We start from the raw sequence: 22,483 nt of genomic DNA, 5'->3' as shown, positions 1-22,483 counted from the left end.
TCATAATCCTTTTTTTCTGTTATAGATTCAAAAAAATTAGCAAGTTAATATTCCTACAAGAGACAAACATTCATTTGCATTGCCAAATTGTGTAGCAGCATTGTAAGTTTACTCAATTTACATGTCTTTCGCAAACATTTATCTTAATGTACATTAAATTGATTGTAATTTTATTTCTGTTTCAGTTATACTTAAACGAGCAAAGTGAAGCTTCGCAACATCGTATTCGGTAGACATCTTTAAAAAGCAGTTGTCATCGAGGACTATACCCCACCCCACTCCCTACACTTCCACTACTTCCTTTACAACTTATTCCAAATTCTCTTCATAGGTTTTTCAGATTTTTTTTAGGTTATTTTCAACGTTCTTTTCAGATTTTTCAGCTAATCCTCATACAATCTTTTTCAGAATTTAAAAAAAAAATGGCTAATCGTAGAAATATCGAAACATCTAAACCATACACCTCTATTGATAGTTTCAATGAGATTTGTGAAGCCTTAGACAATTTCATTGATGCTGCCAATATAGAGTTATGCTCTAGAAATTCCGATGAGGATCGACTCATCACGATTCAATGGCATCACAAGTCTATACAAAATTATGCAATTTTAATTAAATTTTTTAGAAAATATAGCTTCTCAGTTCCTCAAAAACATAGGATCTTAACGTTATTACATCATATAAATTACTTGAAATGCCACTTTGATTCGCTGATGAAGCGCGGTGCAGGACTTAATCAATCAAATGAAAAAATTAAATGGGCTCTAACTGATTCGGCTTTTAATAATCGATTACAAACCGGTACAGTCATTAATTTAAGTCACTTAGATGTTAATGAATTTTTAGATGATGCCTTTGTTCCTTTTGAAAATCACATTAAAACTTGCTTAGACACGTTCGGTCCGTTGAAAGTATATACAGTATTCAATGCAAAATATAAAAAGGTTTTACCTGACGGTACTACAGAATTCGATATAAAATATTTCATTAATAAGACAGAGTCAATTTTCCCTTCAACTGAGTTACGCGATTGGTATAATGATTATGTAAAGCAGAAAACACTTAAAGAAATTGAAGATTTTCAAGATAAAGAATCAAATTGGCAACTCTATTCAATCCATAGATTAGATGTCAATATTAACAAATACAATCCTTTGCGTGTTGGTTCTTTCATTGATCTACCGCCATCTATTAAAGCTAAACGTGCCTGTGTCAATGTTAGAAATGAAAAGGATAATGAATGCTTCAAGTGGGCAATATTATCGGCATTGTATGAAGCTTCTTCAAACCCATCTCGTTTGCAAAACTATGAATATATTCAACATCATTTAAATTTCACTAATATTAAATTCCCCGTAGCACTCAATGACGTTACAAGATTTGAAGTGCTTAACAATATTTCAGTAAACGTTTATTGTCTTGTTAAACGAAAGGGGAAATTCACAGTCTCGCCAATACACCTAACCTCGCAGAAACAATCCAAACATGTTAATCTTCTACGCGTTGATGGTCACTACATTGATGAGGATGATGATAAAGAAGATTCCGGAAGTTCCAACAAATTCCACTATGTTTGGATAAAATCTTTATCGCGTCTTATAAATAACCAAGTTTCATCAAATGGGCATGCGCTATTTCTTTGCGATCGCTGTCTTCACTACTTCAGAAGCAACGATAAACTTACTGAGCACGTTGAGGATTGCCAGAAAATGAATAACACCAAAATCATCTTACCTAAACCTGGATATAATAGTATCCAATTCAAGAACTTTAGTAATAAAGAAAAAGTACCATTCATCATTTATGCAGATTGCGAGAGTCTACTAGTTCCAGGGGAGAATTCTTCATCTATGGGATGTCACACAGAAGTAGTTCAACAACATCAACTTCTCAGCATTGGATTCTATTTAAAGAGTTATGATGACTCTTTAAATGAATACCGGGCATCACCCAGGAATGAAGAAGATCCGGCGAGATGGTTTGCAAAAGAGTTGAAAAAGTTGGCGGAAGAAATTAAACCTACATTTATGGTAAATATTCCAATGGATACTCTAAATGCAGATCAAAAAGCCGCATTTAAAGTAGCTAATATTTGCCATATTTGTATGAAAACTATCAAGCATGGAGAAGTAAAAGTTAGAGATCATTGCCATCTGACTGGGGTGTATCGAGGTGCAGCCCATCAAGATTGTAATGTCAATTATCAAGATTCTAGAATAGTTCCTGTAGTCTTCCATAATTTAAGTGGTTATGATGCACATTTTATTATTAAAGCAATCGCGAATGAGTTTGAAGGTAAAATTGACGTTCTTCCCATTAACAAGGAAAAATATATTAGTTTTACCAAACATGTTGAAGCAAGTTTCATTAAATTTAGATTCATAGATTCATTTAGATTTATGGCATCATCTTTAGACAAATTAGCATCATATTTAAACGAATACAAAATTGTTAAATCAAACTTTTCAAACTATAGCGATAATAAAGTTAATTTGTTAACCCGAAAAGGAGTTTTTCCTTACGAGTATCTCGAATCTAAGGAAAAACTCGAAGAAACTCAGTTACCCCAAAAAGAACGTTTTTATAGTACATTGAATGATTCAAATATATCAGATCAAGAATATTTACATGCTCAGCAAGTATGGTCAGAATTTAATTGTAAAAATCTTTGTGATTATGTTTATTTATATATGAAAACTGACATCTTGCTGCTTGCTGATGTATTTGAAAATTTCCGTAAACAATGCCTAAAAGCATACGGGTAAGATCCTGCACACTATTGCACGACACCGGGTTTTACTTGGGATGCTATGTTAAAATATACAAATGTAAAACTAGAACTGCTCACTGACATTGATATGATAATGTTTATTGAACGTGGTATAAGAGGGGGTATAAGTCAATGTACAAATCGTTATGCCAAAGCAAATAATCAATATATGAAAGAGCACAATGTCAATGAGGAGACTTCTTACATTGTATATTTAGACGCTAATAATCTATATGGTTGGGCCATGGTACAGTCTCTTCCCTATGGTGATTTCAAGTGGGTTTTAGAATTTGACAATAACTTTAATTTTAACGTTGTAGATGATGCAACTATAGGTTATATTTTGGAAGTTGATTTAGATTATCCTACAGAACTACATAATATGCATAATGATTTCCCATTTTGTCCTGAACACTTGAAACCACCAGGGTCAAAGCAAGAAAAGCTTCTAACTACTCTCCAACCGAAACGAAAATACATTCTCCATTATCGTGCACTTAAACAAGCATTAGCCAATGGGCTTATGTTGGTTCACATCCACCGCATTTTACAATTTAAACAGTCAACTTGGCTTAAAGATTATGTCGATTTCAATTGGGATCTGAAATCATAGGGAATTATGGGGAAACTGACCTCGTTGCGTTAGCCATCTTGATTTATTATCTCTTTCTTCTACATATATTTTAAAAAGGATGAAACGAAAAATGGCTGACACAACGAGGTCGTCACCAGATGGCGTATCGCAGTATTTCAGATCCCAATACTAGTCAACGAACAAAGGCTAGTAATGAATTCGAGAAAAACTTGTTTAAATTAATGAACAATGCGGTGTATGGTAAGACAATGGAGAATGTACGTAATCACGTAAACGTGAAACTCGTGACAAAGTGGGAGGGTAGGTATGGGGCAGAAGCTTTAATTGCTAAACCTAAGTTCCACACGCGAGCTATCTTTAACGAAAATTTGATAGCCGTGGAACTTAGGAAGACTGAGGTGTACATGAATAAGCCGATTTATATAGGTCTTAGCGTGTTAGACATCTCAAAAACTCTGATGTATGATTTTCACTATGATTACATGAGGAAAAAGTATGGAATGAATTGTAAACTGCTTTATACTGACACTGACAGCCTTATTTATAATATCAAATGTGAGGATGTCTATTCTGATATGAGAGCAGACATTTTCAAATTTGATACTTCTGATTATCCCATGAATAATGTATATGGCATTCCGCAAGCCAACAAAAAAGTGTTAGGTCTTATGAAAGACGAATGCAATGGGAGGATTGTCACTGAATTTGTTGGTTTGCGTAGTAAAATGTATAGTTTACGTGTGGATAATCAAGATTTCTTAAAAAAGGCAAAAGGTGTAAAGTCTAATGTAGTTAAGAAACATATAACTTTTAATGATTACATTTATTGTTTAAAAAATATTAAAATCCAATCTCGAACTCAATATTCCATTCGCTCCAAACTCCACAAGGTCCTTACTTTAAAACAGAAAAAAATAGCCCTAAGTCCCTACGATGACAAAAGATTTTTATTGAAACACAACACTGACACTCTTGCATGGGGTCATTATATTATAGAAAGAGATAAAGTCATAGAAAACGATGTAGAAATGATAGAATTATAAAATAGAATTTAAGTATTTATTGTAATAGAATATAAGTATTATATTGTAAATAGAAAAGAGAAATCTAATTTTATGTATATTTATGAATATTTATTGATGTTATTTATTATATTGATAAATATTTTATTGATGTTGTTATACACATTGGTTTTTAAATAAATGAAAAATTTTTTCTATATACATTCAAACTTTGTCTACTTTTATTTAATAGAACCTTAATATAGTTTAACAGTTAGGAAATAAGAAATTCACTAAAAAGATTACATTTTTTATACATATTTTATTTAAAAGTAACTTCCATATAAATACAAGACATTATTACATTTTAGTTCAACATTACTTCAAACTCAGTTTAACTTTTCAAATAGTTAACTTTAACTTTTCAAATAGTTAACGTTAACTTTTCAAATAGTTAACTTTAACTTTTCAAATATTTACATGCATTTTACATATAACTTTTCCAAAAGTTAACTTTAACTTTTCAAATAGTTAACGTTAACTTTTTTAAAAGTTAACTTTAACTTTTCAAATAGTTAACTTTAACTTTTCAAATAGTTAACTTTAACTTTTTAAATAGTTAACTTTAACTTTTAAAAAATTTTAAATTTCCGATTTATTTATCCAACTATTGTGAGAATTATCAAATCCAAGCCATTTTACATAGACTTTATTATGACGATTTTTAAGAACTTTCTCGACAAGATAAACATCTGAATATTTGACTTTGGAAATTTCTTCTACATAGAAACCACCTTCGATGGGTTGATCTTGATAATCCTTCAGCTTGTATGTTACCGGCTTTGTTGATTTTACTTGAGTGATGGTGAATATTTCAGTTGTCCAGTTGGGTGTGTATCCTTTTTCAAAAACATTCTTATACTTGCTAACTCGCACTTTATCACCAACTTTGAATTTTGCTTTCTTAGGTAAAATTTTCCTTTGTTTGGATATGCGTTTCAACAGTCTCTTTTCATCTTCTCTGCTGACATCTTTAGGTTTCATTCCAATAGTACGATGTTTATTATTATTATACTTTTTAACAAGAGATGGTAAAATGTCTTCCCATTTGTAATTTCCTCGTAAGTTGAACTGTGGCCACATCATATTTTTTAATGTGCGGTTAAATCTTTCAATAATTGAAGCTTTTAAATTACTATAAGTTGAATACAGTTTAATTTTATATGATTTCATTAAACTTTCAAATACAGAATTATAAAATTCTTTCCCTTTATCAGTATGCAAGTTTTTAGGAACACGTCCATTCACAAGTATAGATTCCATAGCTTCAGAAACATCTTTTCCACTTTTACTTTTTACTGGAATAGCCCATGCATACTTGGAAAATATATCTATAACTGTAAGCATATATTTCAAACCTTTATTAACTTTTGAATAAGGTATCATTTCAACTAAATCTGCTTGCCAGGTTTCATCAATTCCATGCATTTCTAATTTTCGACGTGGATAATTTCTCCGAGCTTGCCTATGTAACTCTGTCACAACTGTTAACTTTTTATCATCCATGTTCAAGGATTTGTAACAAAAAATGATCTTGATAGAACGATATTCAATATAATAATGATCTTGATTTTACAAGTTCACTCTTAATATATAATTTGAGCTTCCCGTAATTCTTCAATTATTGACATAATTTCATTGTTATGACTTGAATTGCCAGCCTGTTGTGATGCGACAAGTAAGCGTAGACGCTCAACAATCTTGTTTGGATCATCCCAATAGACATAGTCTGGATATGATTCCTTCTTCACCGTCATAAATTGTGGTAATTGAGTTTTTCTCTTCAAATAAGAATCTCCAGATTTGAGCAAAAGTTTTGCAATAACATTAGTATATTTGAAAGTCTTATTACTACGAATAGGTTTATTTGGACTATAGTTCTTTCTATATGCATTCGTACTACGCAGGATTTCTTTATAGTTTACGAAATCATTAGCATTTGTTAACTTCTGATCAGGTTTTTGACGGAATATGAGTTCTAATAATCCATCCGTTTTAGAATATTTTTTCTTCCCAACTAGGTTAATGTAAGAACCTTCAAAATCAATTTGCGTATTACCAATCATATATGTACCGTCGGGAAGTTTACGTACTCCATAAACTGTATCAATATATTGTTTTCTATTTTTGTCCAACATTTGTAGAAATTTCTTTGTCAATTTATCAGAATCTTCTTCCACAGTATTAACCACATTACTTTCATCTTTAATATCGTACATGCCTTGCTCATGAAAGTCATCATTAAGTATATTATTATTTTGCTCATTAGTAATAACATTATGATTCTCTTGATTTGACAATCTATCAATTATATTTTCTTTTGATAAATTTTGCATGTCTTCTTCTTCATAAATAGGATCATAAAACGTTACATCATCATTATAAATAGATTTGTTGAAAGGTGTATCTTTACTAATGGCAGTCTTAAAAGATGATTCAAAGTCTTCTTCTTCTTCTTCTTTCTTTACATGGTTTTGAAAATTTTCAATCTTTATAGGATTTTTAGTTATATTTACTAATTTTTCCAATGGAGTAACTAATGGTTGAAAGGTTTCTTTCAATATATTTTCAGCTGACTCTCTGCCACTTTTAAGAATACGATGCTTTCGACGTATAGCATCACTTGCTGCAGCTATTTGATGTAGTGTCTCTCGCTCCTTTCGAAACATGTTTATTTATGAAAGTCTCAAACTGAACTAATACAATTCTCTTGAAATGCTTAATATTTATAACTGGATAAAGCAATCAAATCCCTTCCTATATCTTCCATCATTTATATTTCTATCTTTGTCAATAACTACAAATCCATATCTGTCAGAGTTCCAACATACTGAACATAAATCTCGAAACTGTGTAAACGTCATATCTGTATTAACATGATCATTGTAAACATGCTTGAGATTCCTTTCATCTTGTCTGAATAGCACAAGCAAATTAATATTATCTCTAACAAGATGTTTTGGAATATGAGCATATGTTTGACAAAGATAAAAACTATCGACGTTAACATGTCGCCCCATACAAAAAAACGCTTTAACATTGTCCTGCTTCTCACAAGCGATATCATCAAAAATGAAAATTGAATTAGTTTTTGCATCTTTAGGTGTACAAACTTGTTCATGTTCACTGAATGGGCAGAACTCGATGCCATCTACTTTACTAAGTACTTGTTCCAAAAATTTATATTTCGGCTGCTGTAATGATTTTGAATATAAATATATATTTTCAAATCCTAAACCATTCGGATGTATAATCAGAGAAAGAAGTGCATTCGTTTTTCCACAATTTGACGGTCCACAAAAAGCTGCTCGAATACTATTTGAAAATAAACTTCCATGTCGTTTAACCCCATTATCTTAAGTTTCAATGAGGTTATCCACATTTGCAATCGGGAGTTGTACAGCTTGTACCTTGAACTGCATCTTGGAATTGACTAACGAAAAAAACTATAAATACCCCACTTATATAGTCGCCCTCAATCAGTTGGTTATAGACCATTGTCGAGTGAGGAATGATTACTCACGATAAAGTGAAGAAAAATTCTTGCAGTGGTCAAGGATTTCTCAATACTTTAATTAACAAATTACCATTCGAGTGTCACATTCCTGGTTATCAATATTGTGGACCTGGAACAAAGTTGGCAAAACGTCTTGCACGAGGGGATCCTGGTATAAATCCCTTGGATACGGCTTGTAAGGAGCATGATATAGCCTATTCAAAAGATAAAGACGTGGCTGCAAGAAATACTGCAGACAAAATACTAGCTGAAAAGGCGTGGGAACGAGTAATTTCCAAGGACGCTAAAATTAGTGAAAAAGCAGCTGCATTAGCTGTAACTAATATAATGAAAGCTAAATCTAAATTTGGGATGGGTTTAAAAAATAATAATAATATTAAGAAAAAGATTGTGAAGAAGAAGAAGAAGTCGAAGAAGGCGAAGAAGAAGAATACAATTTCCAAGAAAAATAAACGCATGACATTAGGGAAGATTATTCATGCTGCTAAAAATAATATGAAAAAAAATCATAACGCAACGGACACTATTAAAACGGCAATGATTGGTGCACAAAATGCAGTTAAAAATCTTGGTAGTAAATGTAAAATTTCATCACCTCGAATTCTTCCTGTACCTTCAAAAGTTGGCGGTATTTTACCGCTAATACCAATTTTTGCCGGGCTTAGTGCATTAGGAGCACTTAGTGGTGGAGTCAGTGGTATTGTAAAAGCAGTAAATGATGCTAATGCTGCTAAAAAACAACTTTCAGAAGCTCATCGACATAATGAAACAATGGAGGCCATTGCTATAGGAAAGGGTATATATTTGAAACCCTATCGTAAAGGACTTGGTCTTTATATTAAACCACATGAAGGAAAAGGATTGAAATTTTTATGAGAAATGAATTACCTATTACAGAACCTTATAAATGTGAATCAGCCATAATTAATCTTGATAATCATTGTTTATCTTGGTGTTGGTAGCTATATAAAATATAATCATGAGAGATATCAAAATTTTGATACATTTATATGTGGTCATTTATGTCTTAAATTCTTATGTAAGCAACTTAACGTTAAGAACAGTTTTAATCTATATAAGAATATGTAAACTATTATAACCATCAGTATAAAAGTAGATGTCCAACATGAATGACTCTTTTACTTTAACGTTAACGGGAAAGTCTTCAGTTCTCGAGGCTTCATACTTCCCACCTATTGAACTTTCACCTAATAAAAATTATACACTTGGACTTGTTGATTTATTTACATATAACTCAATTCCTAATATTGATGAAAGTTCCAACAAATTTTACATAGATGATTTTGAGTTTACTATACCTACAGGTAGTTATGAAATTAAAGATATAGAAGAATATTTGCGACGTCAATTACCAGATGAAGATTATTTAGCAATAGATTCCAACAATAGTACATTAGGATGCAATATTAAATCAAATCTTTGGATTGACTTTACTCCTGAAGATTCTATTGCTAGTTTATTGGGATTCACTGCTCGCAAACTAATGCCGAATTTAAAACATTTCTCCGATTTACCTGTAAAAATATTGAAAGTGAATGCTCTACGCATTGAATGTAGTATTACCACTGGAGCGTATATAAATGGTGAAAAAGTTCACACTATACATGAATTTTTCCCTACTGTTCCACCAGGATATAAGATTGTAGAAGTTCCAGCACACATCATTTACCTTCCAGTCGCCGTAAGGACAATACATAACATTCAGCTACGTATAGTAGATCAGAACGGTATTTTGGTTAATTTTAGAGGAGAGACAATAACAATCCGTTTACACATTAAATCAATGTAATGGGTATTGTTTATAATCGAAAAGTCGGAAGTAGTTATAAAACTCAAACACCATGTCCATCGAAGATCAGTTTGAATACAGCTCGCAAGGTGTTAACACCTCAGAGTCGACAATTCCTGAAGCAGCTAGGTCTACGAGTCAGAAATCAAAACTAAGGAAGAGAAAGAAGAGAAGAGGAGAAAATTTTTTCTTGTTTATTTTGTGTCGCTGTTATAAGAAAAATGGCGGAGATTCTCAGCATTCCAGCATCAGTGAATTTTGATGAATCCATAGCTAATTATGAGATTCACAGTCATCAACTATATGCATCCTCATCGTTTAACAATAGTGATGAAATTCGCATTATTGTACAAAATCAAGACTTATCTATTTTACCAAGCAATAGTGTATTACATATTTTTGGAAGGTTGACTAATGCTGATGGAACTGATGCCACACAAAATATTCATTTCACCAACAATGCGATAGCCTATTTGTTTGATGAAATTCGTTATGAATTGAATGGTATTGAGATTGACCGTTGCAAGTATGTTGGACATACAACTACTATGAAAAGCTTGGTTTCATTAACACCACCTCAACTTAACCGCGCTGAAAATGCAGGAATTTTGAATATGGAATTGAATACAAGAATGTCATTACAAGATGGATATTTTGATGTATCAGTACCACTTGGTATGATTTTTGGTTTTGCTGAAGATTATAAAAAAATTGTTATGAATGCGAAACATGAACTGATTTTAATAAGAGCACGTAGTGATTTAAATTCTATTATTCAAACGGGCGAAGGTGCAGATGAACAGTTCAAAGTACAAATTAATAAAGTGGAATGGTTAGTGCCATATGTTTTACCATCTGATAATAATAAAATCAAATTATTGAAATTTATCGAGAAAGATCCACTAATTTCAATGAGTTTTCGATCATGGGAAATGTTTGAATATCCATTAATTCCGTCAAGTACAAGAGTCATGTGGCAAATAAAATCGTCAACACAATTAGAGAAGCCTCGATATGTAATTGTTGGATTCCAAACAGGAAGAAAAGATAAACGTAAAAAGTCTGCCAGTTATTTTGATCACTGCGACATTACAAATGTAAAACTCTTTTTGAATTCACAATCATATCCTTATGGAAATTTAAATTTAAATTTTAATCAAAATCAATATTCTATACTTTATGATATGTATGCTAATTTTCAATCTTCCTACTATGGAAGAGATTCTGAACCCATATTAAAGCTTGACACTTTTAAATCATTGGCTCGTCTAATTGTTATTGATTGTTCAAAACAAAACGAGTTTCTCAAACAAACGTCAGTTGATGTACGTTTGGAATTTGAAGCTAGAAATAATATACCTGCTGAAACAACTGCTTATTGCCTCATCATACATGATCGCATTGTACAGTATAAACCAATCAGCGGTATAGTTAAGAAGATGTAAAACAGTGGAGGGGGTAAAATGAAAGTAGTGGGGGTTGAACTGAGAGGTATATAACTCACGTTCCTGGGATAGAAATTTATTTCTATTCCAGGATGGAGTTCATCGTAGACGTTCAAGGCTTCAAGAAACCCTGCAACGATTTCATTTTCAAAGAGTTGGCTATACTTCCTCTTGAAGCTGATGCTCAACCTCGAGTTTACCTCTTTGAACCTCCATGTGCTTGGAATTCATTACCTCAACGTTATAAAAGTGAAAATCTCTGGCTAACAAACAATTATCATGGAATCCACTGGATGTCTGGAGATGTATCTTATGATGAACTGCGTACTATTATACAAGAAACATTACGAGGTGCAAAAACTATCTACACGAAAGGTGTTGAAAAAAAGCAGTGGTTAGAAAAATATTTGTTAAATGTGCAAAATTTAGAAGATATAGACTGTCCAGCGATTAAAAATATTAAAACTGAATCATTGTTAACTACATGTACACATCATATTACTCAAACTAATCATTGTGCTGTAAACATTGTTATGATTCTTCGAAATTGGTTTCTGAATGTATCGAATGAATTGAGAAATTTATCAGATGGCGTCGATGAAGTGGATTGTACTTATACTACTTTAAAATCTTTTTATGAAAATTCTGAATCTTATGTATAATAAATTTTAAATACTTTATCTGAATAAATTAATTTATTAGTTTTTAAAAAATAAAAAAACGTCTATTTATTACTTGAACCTATACCCTTAGTATTAAGACTAATAATGAAGGTAAAATAAGAAAAGAAACCATTTTTTTTATGTAAATTAATACATTTATTTTTCTCACATTATGAATATTTACAATTTTATATTACAATTATTTTTTCTTTTTATATTTTAATAATTTTTTAATATTACTTATATTCAAATTCGATTACATTAAACTTGCCGCCGATATATTTTAATTGTAATTTTTGAGATTGTGCGGCTTCTTCCATCATTGTGAATGATGCAGGTTCAGTTTCGAACAGCTTCGCGAACCTTGCTGGGAGGAAAGTGTTGAATGTAGTATCTAGTTCTGCTACAATCCTACCTCCGAATTTTGTCTGCACCCTCTTTATTTTGGTTACAGTATATAAAGCATTTGGAGTCAACTCAGCAAGCGGTTTTGTTGGCAGGAAGCTTTCCATGTGACCAATAGCGTTGAGTTTTTGTAAATCCATGATTTCTTTTTATATCTGTAAGCAGAAGTAAATGGAAAATTTTTAATATAAAAATCAATATTAAGCTGTGAGGGGAGTGCGTTAAAAAAAAGGATTTAAAGTAGAATATATATACCTTATAGAAGATGGAGTAGTGATGCTAATGCTGTGGCTGCTGTTGATGTTGTTGCATCAGTATATCTGTAACAGTTATGCTATCTCTGGGCTTGTGTTCTGCATTATATCCCATCAACCCCACTCTTCTTTTTCTCCCACTTTAAAAAAGAACTGCGCACGCAACACACCATATACTATGTACCCCCACTCTATTATAATAATGCGCGCGCAATGTTGATGGGGCGAGAGAGGGAGTGCGCATGAACCCCACTCTGGTTGTCAAGAGAGTGGAAAGTGGGAGAAGAGCTAAAAAATGAGTGGTTGGTCGAGGGTGACCAAGTGGGAGGAAAGTGGGTAGAATGTTCAAAAAAATGACTATGCAATGAGGTTTAAAAATTCCCACGAGTAACAGCGCCATCTTGCGACAACAGTTGGTAACACCGATCTATGGTAAAGTAGAGTTACCACTGAAAAATAGGGACTTATGCAAAGGGGTTAAAAATTTAAAAATTCCCGCGAGAAACAGCGCCATCTTGCGACAACAGTCGGTAACATCGGTCTATGATAAAGTAGAGTTACCATTGAAAAATAGGGGCTTACCATGGAAAAAAGAAGTTTTAAAAAGTGCCTTTTTCTTCTAAAAAACAACATTAGTATATGGTAAAATAGTTACATACCATGAAAAATATAATCGGCATGCAAATTAGTGGGTGGAAAGTTGGAGGGAAGCTTAAAATGACGTGAGTGGGTGGTAGAGGGTGACCAAGTGGGAGGAATGTGGGTGGGATTCTCTATTTTAATTCTACTGCTGGGAGTGCTGAAGGTCTACTGCTGCTCATACTGGAAGCTGAAACAGAATGACTTTTCTTGCCACAAGAATCGCCTGAGGTACATGTAGTCCCCACCATACACAACATCCCACCACTGAACTCCATCCCCACTTGACGCATGGACTACCAACGGGCCCCGGTGACCGTACGCGCACATCTGCCGCGCACCTTTCACTTTTGAGCCATCCACTGTGTGCCACCCACTCCCAACCACCCACAGTCCCGCGCGGTATCTCGCGAACCCTTTGTTCCTCGAGGTTCTAATTATGATTTTTGAATTTTTGGGACCGTATATGTTTATACTGAAAAGGGTTATGCAAATTAGGGTGGATGGGCGACCAAAAGGGTGAAAGTTTAAAAATATATATGAAAAATAGGGGGGGGGTAGGTTTCCAAGAGGGTTGAAAGAAGGTGGGGTAAGGGTTGGTGGTGGGTGGTAATCAAAAGGGTTAAAATTCAAAAGGTGGGTGGCCAACAGGGTTGAAAGTGGAAGGTAAGGGGTGGTGGGGGGGTGATCAAACGGATTATAATTCAAAAGGTGGGTGACCAAAAGGGTTAAAATTCAAAAGGTGGGTGGCCAACAGGGTTGAAAGTGGAAGGTAAGGGGTGGTGGGGGGGTGATCAAACGGATTATAATTCAAAAGGTGGGTGACCAAAAGGGTTAAAATTCAAAAGGTGGGTGGCCAACAGGGTTGAAAGTGGGTGGTAAGGGGTGGTGGGGGGTGATCAAACGGATTAAAATTCAAAAGGTGGGTAACCAAGAGGGTTGAAAGTGGGTGGTGATTAAAAGGGTTAATATGCAAATTAGGGGGTGGTGGGTGGTGAATAAAAGGGTTAATATGCAAATTAGGGGGTGGTGGGTGGTGAATAAAAGGGTTAATATGTAAATTAGGGGGTGGTGGGTGGTGAATGAAAGGGTTAATATGCAAATTAGGGGGTGGTGGGGGGCCAAGAGGGCTGAAAAAAGGGTTCAAGGTCAAACTGTTTTAGAACTGGCACAGCCCTACTACTCGTAGAAAACTACGTAGAAGTATATGTAAGCAACGACACAGTAGGTAATGTCGTATAACACTGCGTAAACATGGATGGATACTACGTGGAAATTAACATAGTTTTCAATGTCGGAAATTGAGATAGTAAATGACAATAAATGATAATAAATAGTATGGTTTACAACATTTAATGGTATATGCTATATGAGTGACGATTTGGATTACAAGTCGTTAACGACATAGTTTAGGACATGGTTGGACATGATTTGGATTACAAGTCGTTAACGACATAGTTTAGGACATGGTTTAAAATGTGTTTTACGACATGATTTTTTATATAATTGTAATTTATATAGCATTGTTTAGGACGTGGTCTCTTATGTTATTTTGGACGTGATTTAAGTAGTAGTGTAAGTAGTGTATTATGTGAAAGTGTAACGTAGGAAATAATATAAAAAAGAACGGAAAAATGAAATTGATTTAACAGTTTCAAGAAATGTCAATTAGAATATTTCTTAACGTAAGTCAACTTATTTTAATCTTCTGCAGACATCATACAATTCAGCTCTCATGATCTTTGGAATTTTTTTCATGCGTAGCGCTCTTTGCTTTCCTTTTACACCTGACTCATTGATTTTCTCATAAAGGCAATCTACGATGAAAATAAAATTAGGATCTTACAAATTTATTATACATTAACATTTCATATTTTTCGGGAGTGAGAGGCATTCATCTTATTTCTCCATTATTTCGCGCGTTAGCTCTTTCGACATTCAAGCAGCGTTGCTGAAGTCCTTCAGTTCCCCACATTGTTTGAGCCATTTCCCTTACGAATCGTGCATCCGACCTGGTTTTCATCAATTCATAAATATCTTTATGAATTGGTGTATCAGGAGTCAAATATATCTGGAAAAAAGTATAATATTTATAGTACTGACATATTTTTCGACTATATGCTTTATTCACACTAAAAAAGATAACAATATTGTCTCTTTAATCAAAATTCAACCAAAATATAAAATATATTTTTTAAAATTAATTTCATTTATTTCAAAAAGAATATTTTAACTCTTAATTAAATTAAGTTCTTTTGTAAAAAATTAGACAGTTAGAATGTCTACTTAAAAATTTCTCATTAATTCTTATAATGTTAATTTTGCAAAGTTTCCTAAAAATTTAATTGATATTGAAAAAGTGTCTAAAGATTCTTTTATTAATTTTACAAGACAAGAAGAAAGTTACAAGAATAAAAACTTTAATTTTGTTTTACCAGATCCTCAGCCCTTTGAAATCTTTCACCATTGACATATATATTTCTATTTCTTCTTGCTATCAATGCCTGAGGATGCGCAATTCGTCTAGCTTGTTTATTTTGTAATGCATTCTGAATATTGGAAATATTACGTGAATTTTAATTGACTTGAATTTATTGTTTCATTATTTTATGTTAATTTAGTTATTTCAATTCTTCCAATTATATTTTTTTATAAATTAATTTATTAAATTTATTAATTTTTACCAAATCGTCAGCTACTCCTTGAAACGGTTCTCCATTTCCATTTCTTCTTGCTCCTGAAAACGCCTCAGGATTCGCAATTGGACTCGCAATTTGTTGATTTCTTGTGCATTCTATATGTATATTGGAAGATATGACAAGGATTTTAATAAATTTGATTTATTTAATAATTTTTATTTAATTTTGTTTTGTTTCTATTAACTAATTTATTTAATTAATTTTTATTCAATCGTCAGCTACTTCTTGAAACGGTTCTCCATTTCCATTTCTTCTCGCTCCTGACAATGCCTCAGGATTCGCAAGTGGTCTCACAATTTGTTGATTTCTTGGTGCATTCTATATATTGAAAAATATGACAAGGATTTTAATGAAGCTGATTTATTTAATTATTTTTATTTAATTTTTATTAATTAATTTATGTTATTAATTTTTACCAAATCGTCAGTTTCTTCTTCTTGAAACGATTCTCAATTTCCACCATTTGTCTCGCAACTTTTTGACCTGGTAGTGCAATCTACATATAGGAATAGTCACGATGATTTTAATTGACTTTAATTGATTATTGCGTTTAAGTTATAAATAATTAGGAATAATTTTCATTTAAATCAGAATACTTTTTGTTAATGAAAAAGATTATAATTATTTTATTTTTACTAATTCTTGAAGATCCTCAAGTGGTATTTCAGAAAACTCAATATCTGAGTGATCTTCTTCGTCTGATGGTCCAGATTGAGGAGACTGCTGCCTTTGATATGCACCAGAAGTAGAAGCTCCAAATAAGCATAAAATTAAAATCGTTTTTAGTTAAAAATAAATAAAAATAAATAAATCTTCTTCTGATTCCCGAAGTGGTTCACACGAATTTCTTAAATATTCTAAAACATATAACAATTAAATTATTATTTTTATTATCATTATTATTAATGTAAATTTTTGAAATTATTTATTTTTTTATTAATACCCACGGTGAGCTTCGTTTAGGTTCAACCTAAACTGCATGACCCTTCTCAGATTTTTTTTTATATCAATTCGGTGATGCCTCACGATCATTTTAAGACGAAAATTAAAATAATCGTTGGAGGGAAACTCAAATTATATTGATTTTTGAATTTTTTTTCTAGGTTATTGAAGATATTTTCATTAAAATACCGTTTGGTAAAATACTTATTGCTTCAAAAGCTACAATTTAACATAAAAATAGATTATATATAATAATTAAACCATTTTGATACATAGAATTAAGAAAATGTTTAAAAATAGTCGAAAAACTGAAATTTTTCTAATTTTTTAAACTTTACTCCTTTATTTAACGTTATTTCAATAAAGTCATGTAGAAGTGAATTAAAGTACATAAAATTTCCTGTAAATCAAAAAAAAACTCTTCTATCTATTATTGTTACAAAAATATGGTCATTTGAATTTTAAATTTAATGGATAAATAGTTAAAATTTACCATTAGGTCTAGATTATTTGGTAAAATTGTTTTCGCAGAACCTCATCTCAATTCCAGAATATAATACGTATAAGAAGGTTTAATCTTGAACAGTTTCAAATTGAAAAAACTGATTTATCTCACTTACATCGAAAGTTACATTGGTTTAAAGAATGTCTATTTCTATAAGAGAGATTTGAGTAGTTTTTAAAAATCCGTTTATTTTGAAAAATGCAACATAATCATATTTAAAATATTTACTTTTTTAAAAAGTAAATGGTAAGGTACAAATATTTGGTAACAACCACGATATTTTTAAAATGCGTGAAGGCCGTTGTATTCACAAAGAATGCGATTTAATTATGGAATTGAGATGAGGTTCTGCGAAAACAATTTTACCAAATAATCTAGACCTAATGGTAAATTTTAACTATTTATCCATTAAATTTAAAATTCAAATGACCATATTTTTGTAACAATAATAGATAGAAGAGTTTTTTTTTGATTTACAGGAAATTTTATGTACTTTAATTCACTTCTACATGACTTTATTGAAATAACGTTAAATAAAGGAGTAAAGTTTAAAAAATTAGAAAAATTTCAGTTTTTTCGACTATTTTTAAACAGTTTCTTAATTCTATGTATCAAAATGGTTTAATTATTATATATAATCTATTTTTATGTTAAATTGTAGCTTTTGAAGCAATAAGTATTTTACCAAACGGTATTTTAATGAAAATATCTTCAAGAATCTAGAAAAAAAATTTAAAAATCAATATAATTTGAGTTTCCCTCCAACGATTATTTTAATTTTCGTCTTAAAATGATCGTGAGGCATCACCGAATTGATATAAAAAAAAACCTGAGAAGGGTCAGGCAGTTTAGGTTGAACCAAAACGAAGCTCACCGTGTACCATTTTACTAATTTTAAAAAAAGCTTTTCAAATCAGTGTTTTTGTGAAAAATATTTTTAATCATGTAAGTAATTGATTTCCTGTGGATTAGAAATATATAATTAGAAACTTTTTTTATGACAGAGACAAAAGTAATTTGATTGAGTTTAAAAAATTAGAATTTCTAACATTAATCATTAAAATTGTATATTTGAATTAAATGCAGCAAATGCATTTTGCAGCAACTAAAAAATAGTAACTGGTATGAATTTAAAGACACCCTGTGTCTGTTTTTATATATTTAAGAATACATTTTTTTCTTGGAACTCATTATTTTATCAATTCACAATTATTTAAAAAAGTGTTTAAAAATTCTATTTACCACTGATATTACTGCTATTAGTTTCAAGGGTATTAGATAAGCTCGGACTCAGTAAAACCGTGTCTTGGGTTCCCATGAAATCATAATCTTGCAAATCTTCTAATGATTCCCAAAGTGGTTCACGCTAATTTCTTAATTGGTTGTATCTTTTAATAATATTTCTATCTTTATTTCGTTTTGCTGATTCTCTCAAGGCTTCAAGTTTTTTTTATCATTCTACAAGAAAAAAATTGTTTTTAATTTTAAAATTATATTAAAAGTGACTATGTGCTTATATAATCTCACCACTTTTGATTTTACGGTTTTTCATTTATTAACCTCTCTAATAGACGATGCGAAGCTCATGTTTCTTTTGTTGGGGAATTTTACACGAGAATCATTTTCATTTTTTTCAACGTTCTTCTTACTGCCTAAATGAACAAAAATATAACATTAATTTCTGTGAGGAAATTAGAAAAAGCAGCAAATATACATTTCTTAAAATCTAAAATTTTTCATTAATGCTTAAATAACATAATTTATTTAATAACAAACAACGTCATTAAAAACAAACAATTTTAAAAAATAATTGTTTCGAAAAAAAGAACTTAATAGCCATTCGTTTTAATTAATTAAAATAACAAATTTTTATTAATTAATTTACATTAACAAAAATTTTGGGATTTTGAATTTATTTAAAAACAATTATACATACATCCCAGTAATAAAATGTAAGCGTTGAGCAAAATTTTATTTCTTTCGGAGTCAATTTTTCACCATATTTTATACTTTTTATTGGCTTGGAAATCCTTTTCGTGCTTGGGAAAAAAGTTTGAAATTAAAGCAATAGGCACAATTTCATACTTGCCATTCGTATAAAATACGTATGCGTGTGATATAGGCATTTTTAATTATTTTTTTCGCAAATGTGACACAAACTAAAAATCCTTTTTGAAAATGTTTATTTTAATGTAACTAGGAAAATTAAATCTTAATACATTGTATTGTTTTTTTGACAGACATTTTGACATAAGAAAATAAAAATTTGAAAATATACGTCATTTTTCAATGTAAACTTCTCATTGGTCCTATTTGCATTTGAAAATACGGGTAAAATATTGATCAAAAAAATTTTTTTTAATTTTATGTGTAGAAAGTATTGAAAAGCTGAAAATGTTTTCAAAATTTTCTACAAATTACCTAAAATTTTATTAATTTTATAAATTTTTATGTGAATTGGTTAAGTTGGAATTTTTTACTTAACTGTTATTTCTTGAAAAAGTAAGTACCAAAATTTAATTTGTAATGCAAATTTTAAAATAATATATCAGTGTATCTGAAATTTATTTGTTATTTTATTAATTATTTATTTAGGGAATTTAAATTTATTAAATATTATTTAGAATTGATATAAAAATCAAATAATTACAATTTCATAGTTAAAAAAATTAATTAATTAAAATATTTGATAAGCATATATGTATTATAAAATTTAATAAAGCAATTTAAATTATTTCAAGAATTTAAAATGAAAAAATCCAGGAGATACAAAGAATATTTAGAACCTGGATGAATTGATGAAATTCCAGCTCCATCATGGTGCAGATACAAAAAATTACGCCTAGAAAACGTGAGTTGTAAAGAAATATTTATTTCTATTTTCAGAAAATAACTAATAAATGAAAAAAGGTTTTTTAAAAATAAAATTTAATGATAATATAAGGAACAGATAATTTAATACATTTCCTTTTACACCTTTTTAGATTATTACATTCTCAATTTAAAAAATTTTTTTTTAATTTCGATTAGTTTGTGTATCAACTACTTTTTCATTTTATCTTCTCTTTATAAGTCTATTTTACATTTATAATAGAAATGTAATATAAAGTATACTTTATTAAGCCTGTGGATTCTTGGAATAATTTAGATAACACAGAGACTTCAGTGGAGTCAATTTCAATGGATGAAGAATTTACAGAAGATTTGGAATCAGAATCTATACCTGAAAACATGGAATTTCTTAAAATTGTAAAAAATATTGAAGAACCATTTATTGAGAAAAAAGCGGTAAACTTTTTGTTAAACATATATTTAAGATTTTTAATGTTAGCGTTCACCGCATCTTGAAAATCTTGAATTATTTTCTATACGGAAAATTCAGCTTTTCAGAATAGAAATAAACAAAAAATTTAAAAACAAAAACCCTGAATTAATAAATTTTTCTAAAAAAATATTTATATGTTTCAATAAAAAAAACAATTAAAGTTCAATCTCATTCAGAAAAATTCAAAAAGAGATTAAATGAGATGTACAAAATTAGTTTTCAACAAAATCATATCAAATTCAAAAGATAACCTCATTAAATTTTGATTAATAAGTAGTAAATTTTTTATTTTCAACGGATTAATATAAAATGGAAAATCTTCATTAAGTATTTTAAAAAAGTAAATAGTTTTTATTAGAACGAAATACTATTTACCTATTATTTTTTACAAAATTAGATACTACCAAGAATGATATTTTGAAGTAAAAAATGTAATTTTACAATTTTATCCTCATTAATAATCCAAATTGTCCAAAATGTCATGCTTATATCGGGAAATTTCAAAGAAAAGATCGTTCTATAAAGTGTAAATCATGTAAAACAGCAACAAATGTTAAAAGTGACGATTTTAATGATTTTTTGTGATGTTAGATATATAGAAACACCCATTCGCTCCTTACTTGAATGAAATGGTGATTACTATAATTATATTATAAATGATAGAGTCCACGAAAGAAACCAATTTAACGAAATTTACGATGGTAAAATGTATAGAGAATTCGTTAAAAGTTTAAACGAAGAAAATAAACGCATCAGTTATGCTTCGGTTGTGTTTAACACTGATGGTGCGCCATTATTTAAAAGTTCGAAATATTCTATTTAGCCAATTTTTTTAATGGTAAATGAATTACCATTTCAAGTAAGGACGAAAGAATTGATTTTAGCTGGACTTTGGTTGGGAAAGAAAAGCCAAATATGAATGTATTTTTGGAACCATTTGTAGATATTATGAATGAGCTTTCTAGTAGAGGAATTAAGTGCATTATAAACGGTACCAATATGTGCATAAAATTCTTTACATTTATTTGTTGCGTCGATTCAGTTGTTCGCGCTCATGTTCAAGGATTTACACAGTTTAATGACACTATAGTTGTAACCACTGTCTTCATCCGGGAGTATGGGTTCAATATAATATAAATAATCCAAAGTCAGGGTGTATTAAATTCCCATTGATGTCAAAGGTTCCGAAAAAAATAATTGTTTCTAATACGATTAATCACATGGAGAAAGCTCTCTCGTCAAAAAAACCAATTTTTGGTATCAAATATCCATCGTAGCTAATTCGTCTATCTCATTATAATATTATTTACGGGTGTGTTGTTGAACCCATGCATTGTTTGGCTGGAATTGCAAAGCAATTCGCTACAATGTGGTTTGGAAACAACAAAAAATGTGGATTGTTCTCTAAAAATAACATTTTGGAAATTGATCAACTTATGGCTAATATAAAAGTACCCCATCAAATAATGAGAATGACTAGAGCGTTTTCTGAGAATCAGTTTTGGAAAGCCCGCGAGTTGGAGAATTTCATCCTTTTTTATAGTATGATAATTCTTAATGACATACTACCAAAAAAACATTTAATGCATTGGGCATTATTTGTAGAGGCGATTTATATCTTAACTAAAGACAATATTCGAGTCGATGAAACCGATTTAGCAGATAGATTACTGCATGAGTTTGTTGCCCAAACACAAGTTTTATACTCAAACGTGGCTATGGCTTTAAATTTGCATTTGTTTTTGCATTTGTTTTTGCATTTGTCAAAAAGTGTTTTGGATTGAGGGCCATTGTGGTGTCATAATGCTTATGCCTTTAAATAAGGTAATGGAGATTTGCTAAAGGTTATCCACG

At 30.6% G+C, this 22,483-nt stretch overlaps 3 protein-coding genes and 2 long non-coding RNA genes across 5 annotated transcripts; 2 read left to right on the top strand and 3 right to left on the bottom strand.

Moving 5' to 3' along the window:
• Nucleotides 1-422: 422 nt before the first annotated feature.
• LOC127279713 (uncharacterized) lies at nt 423-3,383 on the top strand. Its single transcript, XM_051302240.1, has 3 exons — nt 423-2,658; nt 2,767-3,036; nt 3,091-3,383. The coding sequence occupies exons 1-3, from the start codon at nt 423-425 to the stop codon at nt 3,381-3,383; spliced, it is 2,799 nt and encodes a 932-aa protein (XP_051158197.1).
• Nucleotides 3,384-6,012: 2,629 nt separating this feature from the next.
• Nucleotides 6,013-7,577, bottom strand: LOC127279711 (uncharacterized). Its single transcript, XM_051302239.1, has 3 exons — nt 7,540-7,577; nt 7,258-7,342; nt 6,013-6,888 (listed from the first exon to the last, which is right to left on the bottom strand). The coding sequence occupies exons 1-3, from the start codon at nt 7,575-7,577 to the stop codon at nt 6,013-6,015; spliced, it is 999 nt and encodes a 332-aa protein (XP_051158196.1).
• Nucleotides 7,578-9,974: 2,397 nt separating this feature from the next.
• Nucleotides 9,975-11,198, top strand: LOC127279710 (uncharacterized). The gene has a single exon (XM_051302238.1). The coding sequence runs from the start codon at nt 9,975-9,977 to the stop codon at nt 11,196-11,198; it is 1,224 nt and encodes a 407-aa protein (XP_051158195.1).
• Nucleotides 11,199-14,592: 3,394 nt separating this feature from the next.
• LOC127279707 (uncharacterized) lies at nt 14,593-16,004 on the bottom strand. The gene is made up of 3 exons (XR_007842675.1): nt 15,843-16,004; nt 15,594-15,707; nt 14,593-15,229 (listed from the first exon to the last, which is right to left on the bottom strand). It is a non-coding gene; the product is annotated as an uncharacterized LOC127279707 (long non-coding RNA).
• A 3-nt stretch (nt 16,005-16,007) lies between these two features.
• LOC127279702 (uncharacterized) lies at nt 16,008-18,949 on the bottom strand. Its single transcript, XR_007842671.1, has 5 exons — nt 18,832-18,949; nt 18,547-18,762; nt 16,494-16,714; nt 16,274-16,353; nt 16,008-16,175 (listed from the first exon to the last, which is right to left on the bottom strand). It is a non-coding gene; the product is annotated as an uncharacterized LOC127279702 (long non-coding RNA).
• Nucleotides 18,950-22,483: the final 3,534 nt, after the last annotated feature.

The sequence above is a fragment of the Leptopilina boulardi genome, unplaced genomic scaffold (assembly GCF_019393585.1).
Source record: "Leptopilina boulardi isolate dan_hultmark-lab unplaced genomic scaffold, ZJU_Lbou_2.1 LbouV2_222, whole genome shotgun sequence".
NCBI lineage: Eukaryota > Metazoa > Arthropoda > Insecta > Hymenoptera > Figitidae > Leptopilina > Leptopilina boulardi.
This window is presented reverse-complemented; position numbering and strand designations above follow the sequence as displayed.

Coding starts and splice junctions, on each gene's coding strand:
- LOC127279710 (XM_051302238.1), top strand. CDS start 9,975: ATGGCGGAGATTCTCAGCATTCCAGCATCAGTGAATTTTGATGAATCC.
- LOC127279713 (XM_051302240.1), top strand. CDS start 423: ATGGCTAATCGTAGAAATATCGAAACATCTAAACCATACACCTCTATT. Junction 2,659..2,766: donor AGTATGGTCAGAATTTAATT/GTAAAAATCTTT, acceptor CATACGGGTAAG/ATCCTGCACACTATTGCACG. Junction 3,037..3,090: donor GGTACAGTCTCTTCCCTATG/GTGATTTCAAGT, acceptor TTAACGTTGTAG/ATGATGCAACTATAGGTTAT.
- LOC127279711 (XM_051302239.1), bottom strand. CDS start 7,577: ATGGCATCGAGTTCTGCCCATTCAGTGAACATGAACAA. Junction 7,343..7,539: donor CATTCAGTGAACATGAACAA/GTTTGTACACCT, acceptor TGTGCTATTCAG/ACAAGATGAAAGGAATCTCA. Junction 6,889..7,257: donor AGTTTCGAGATTTATGTTCA/GTATGTTGGAAC, acceptor AACCATGTAAAG/AAAGAAGAAGAAGAAGAAGA.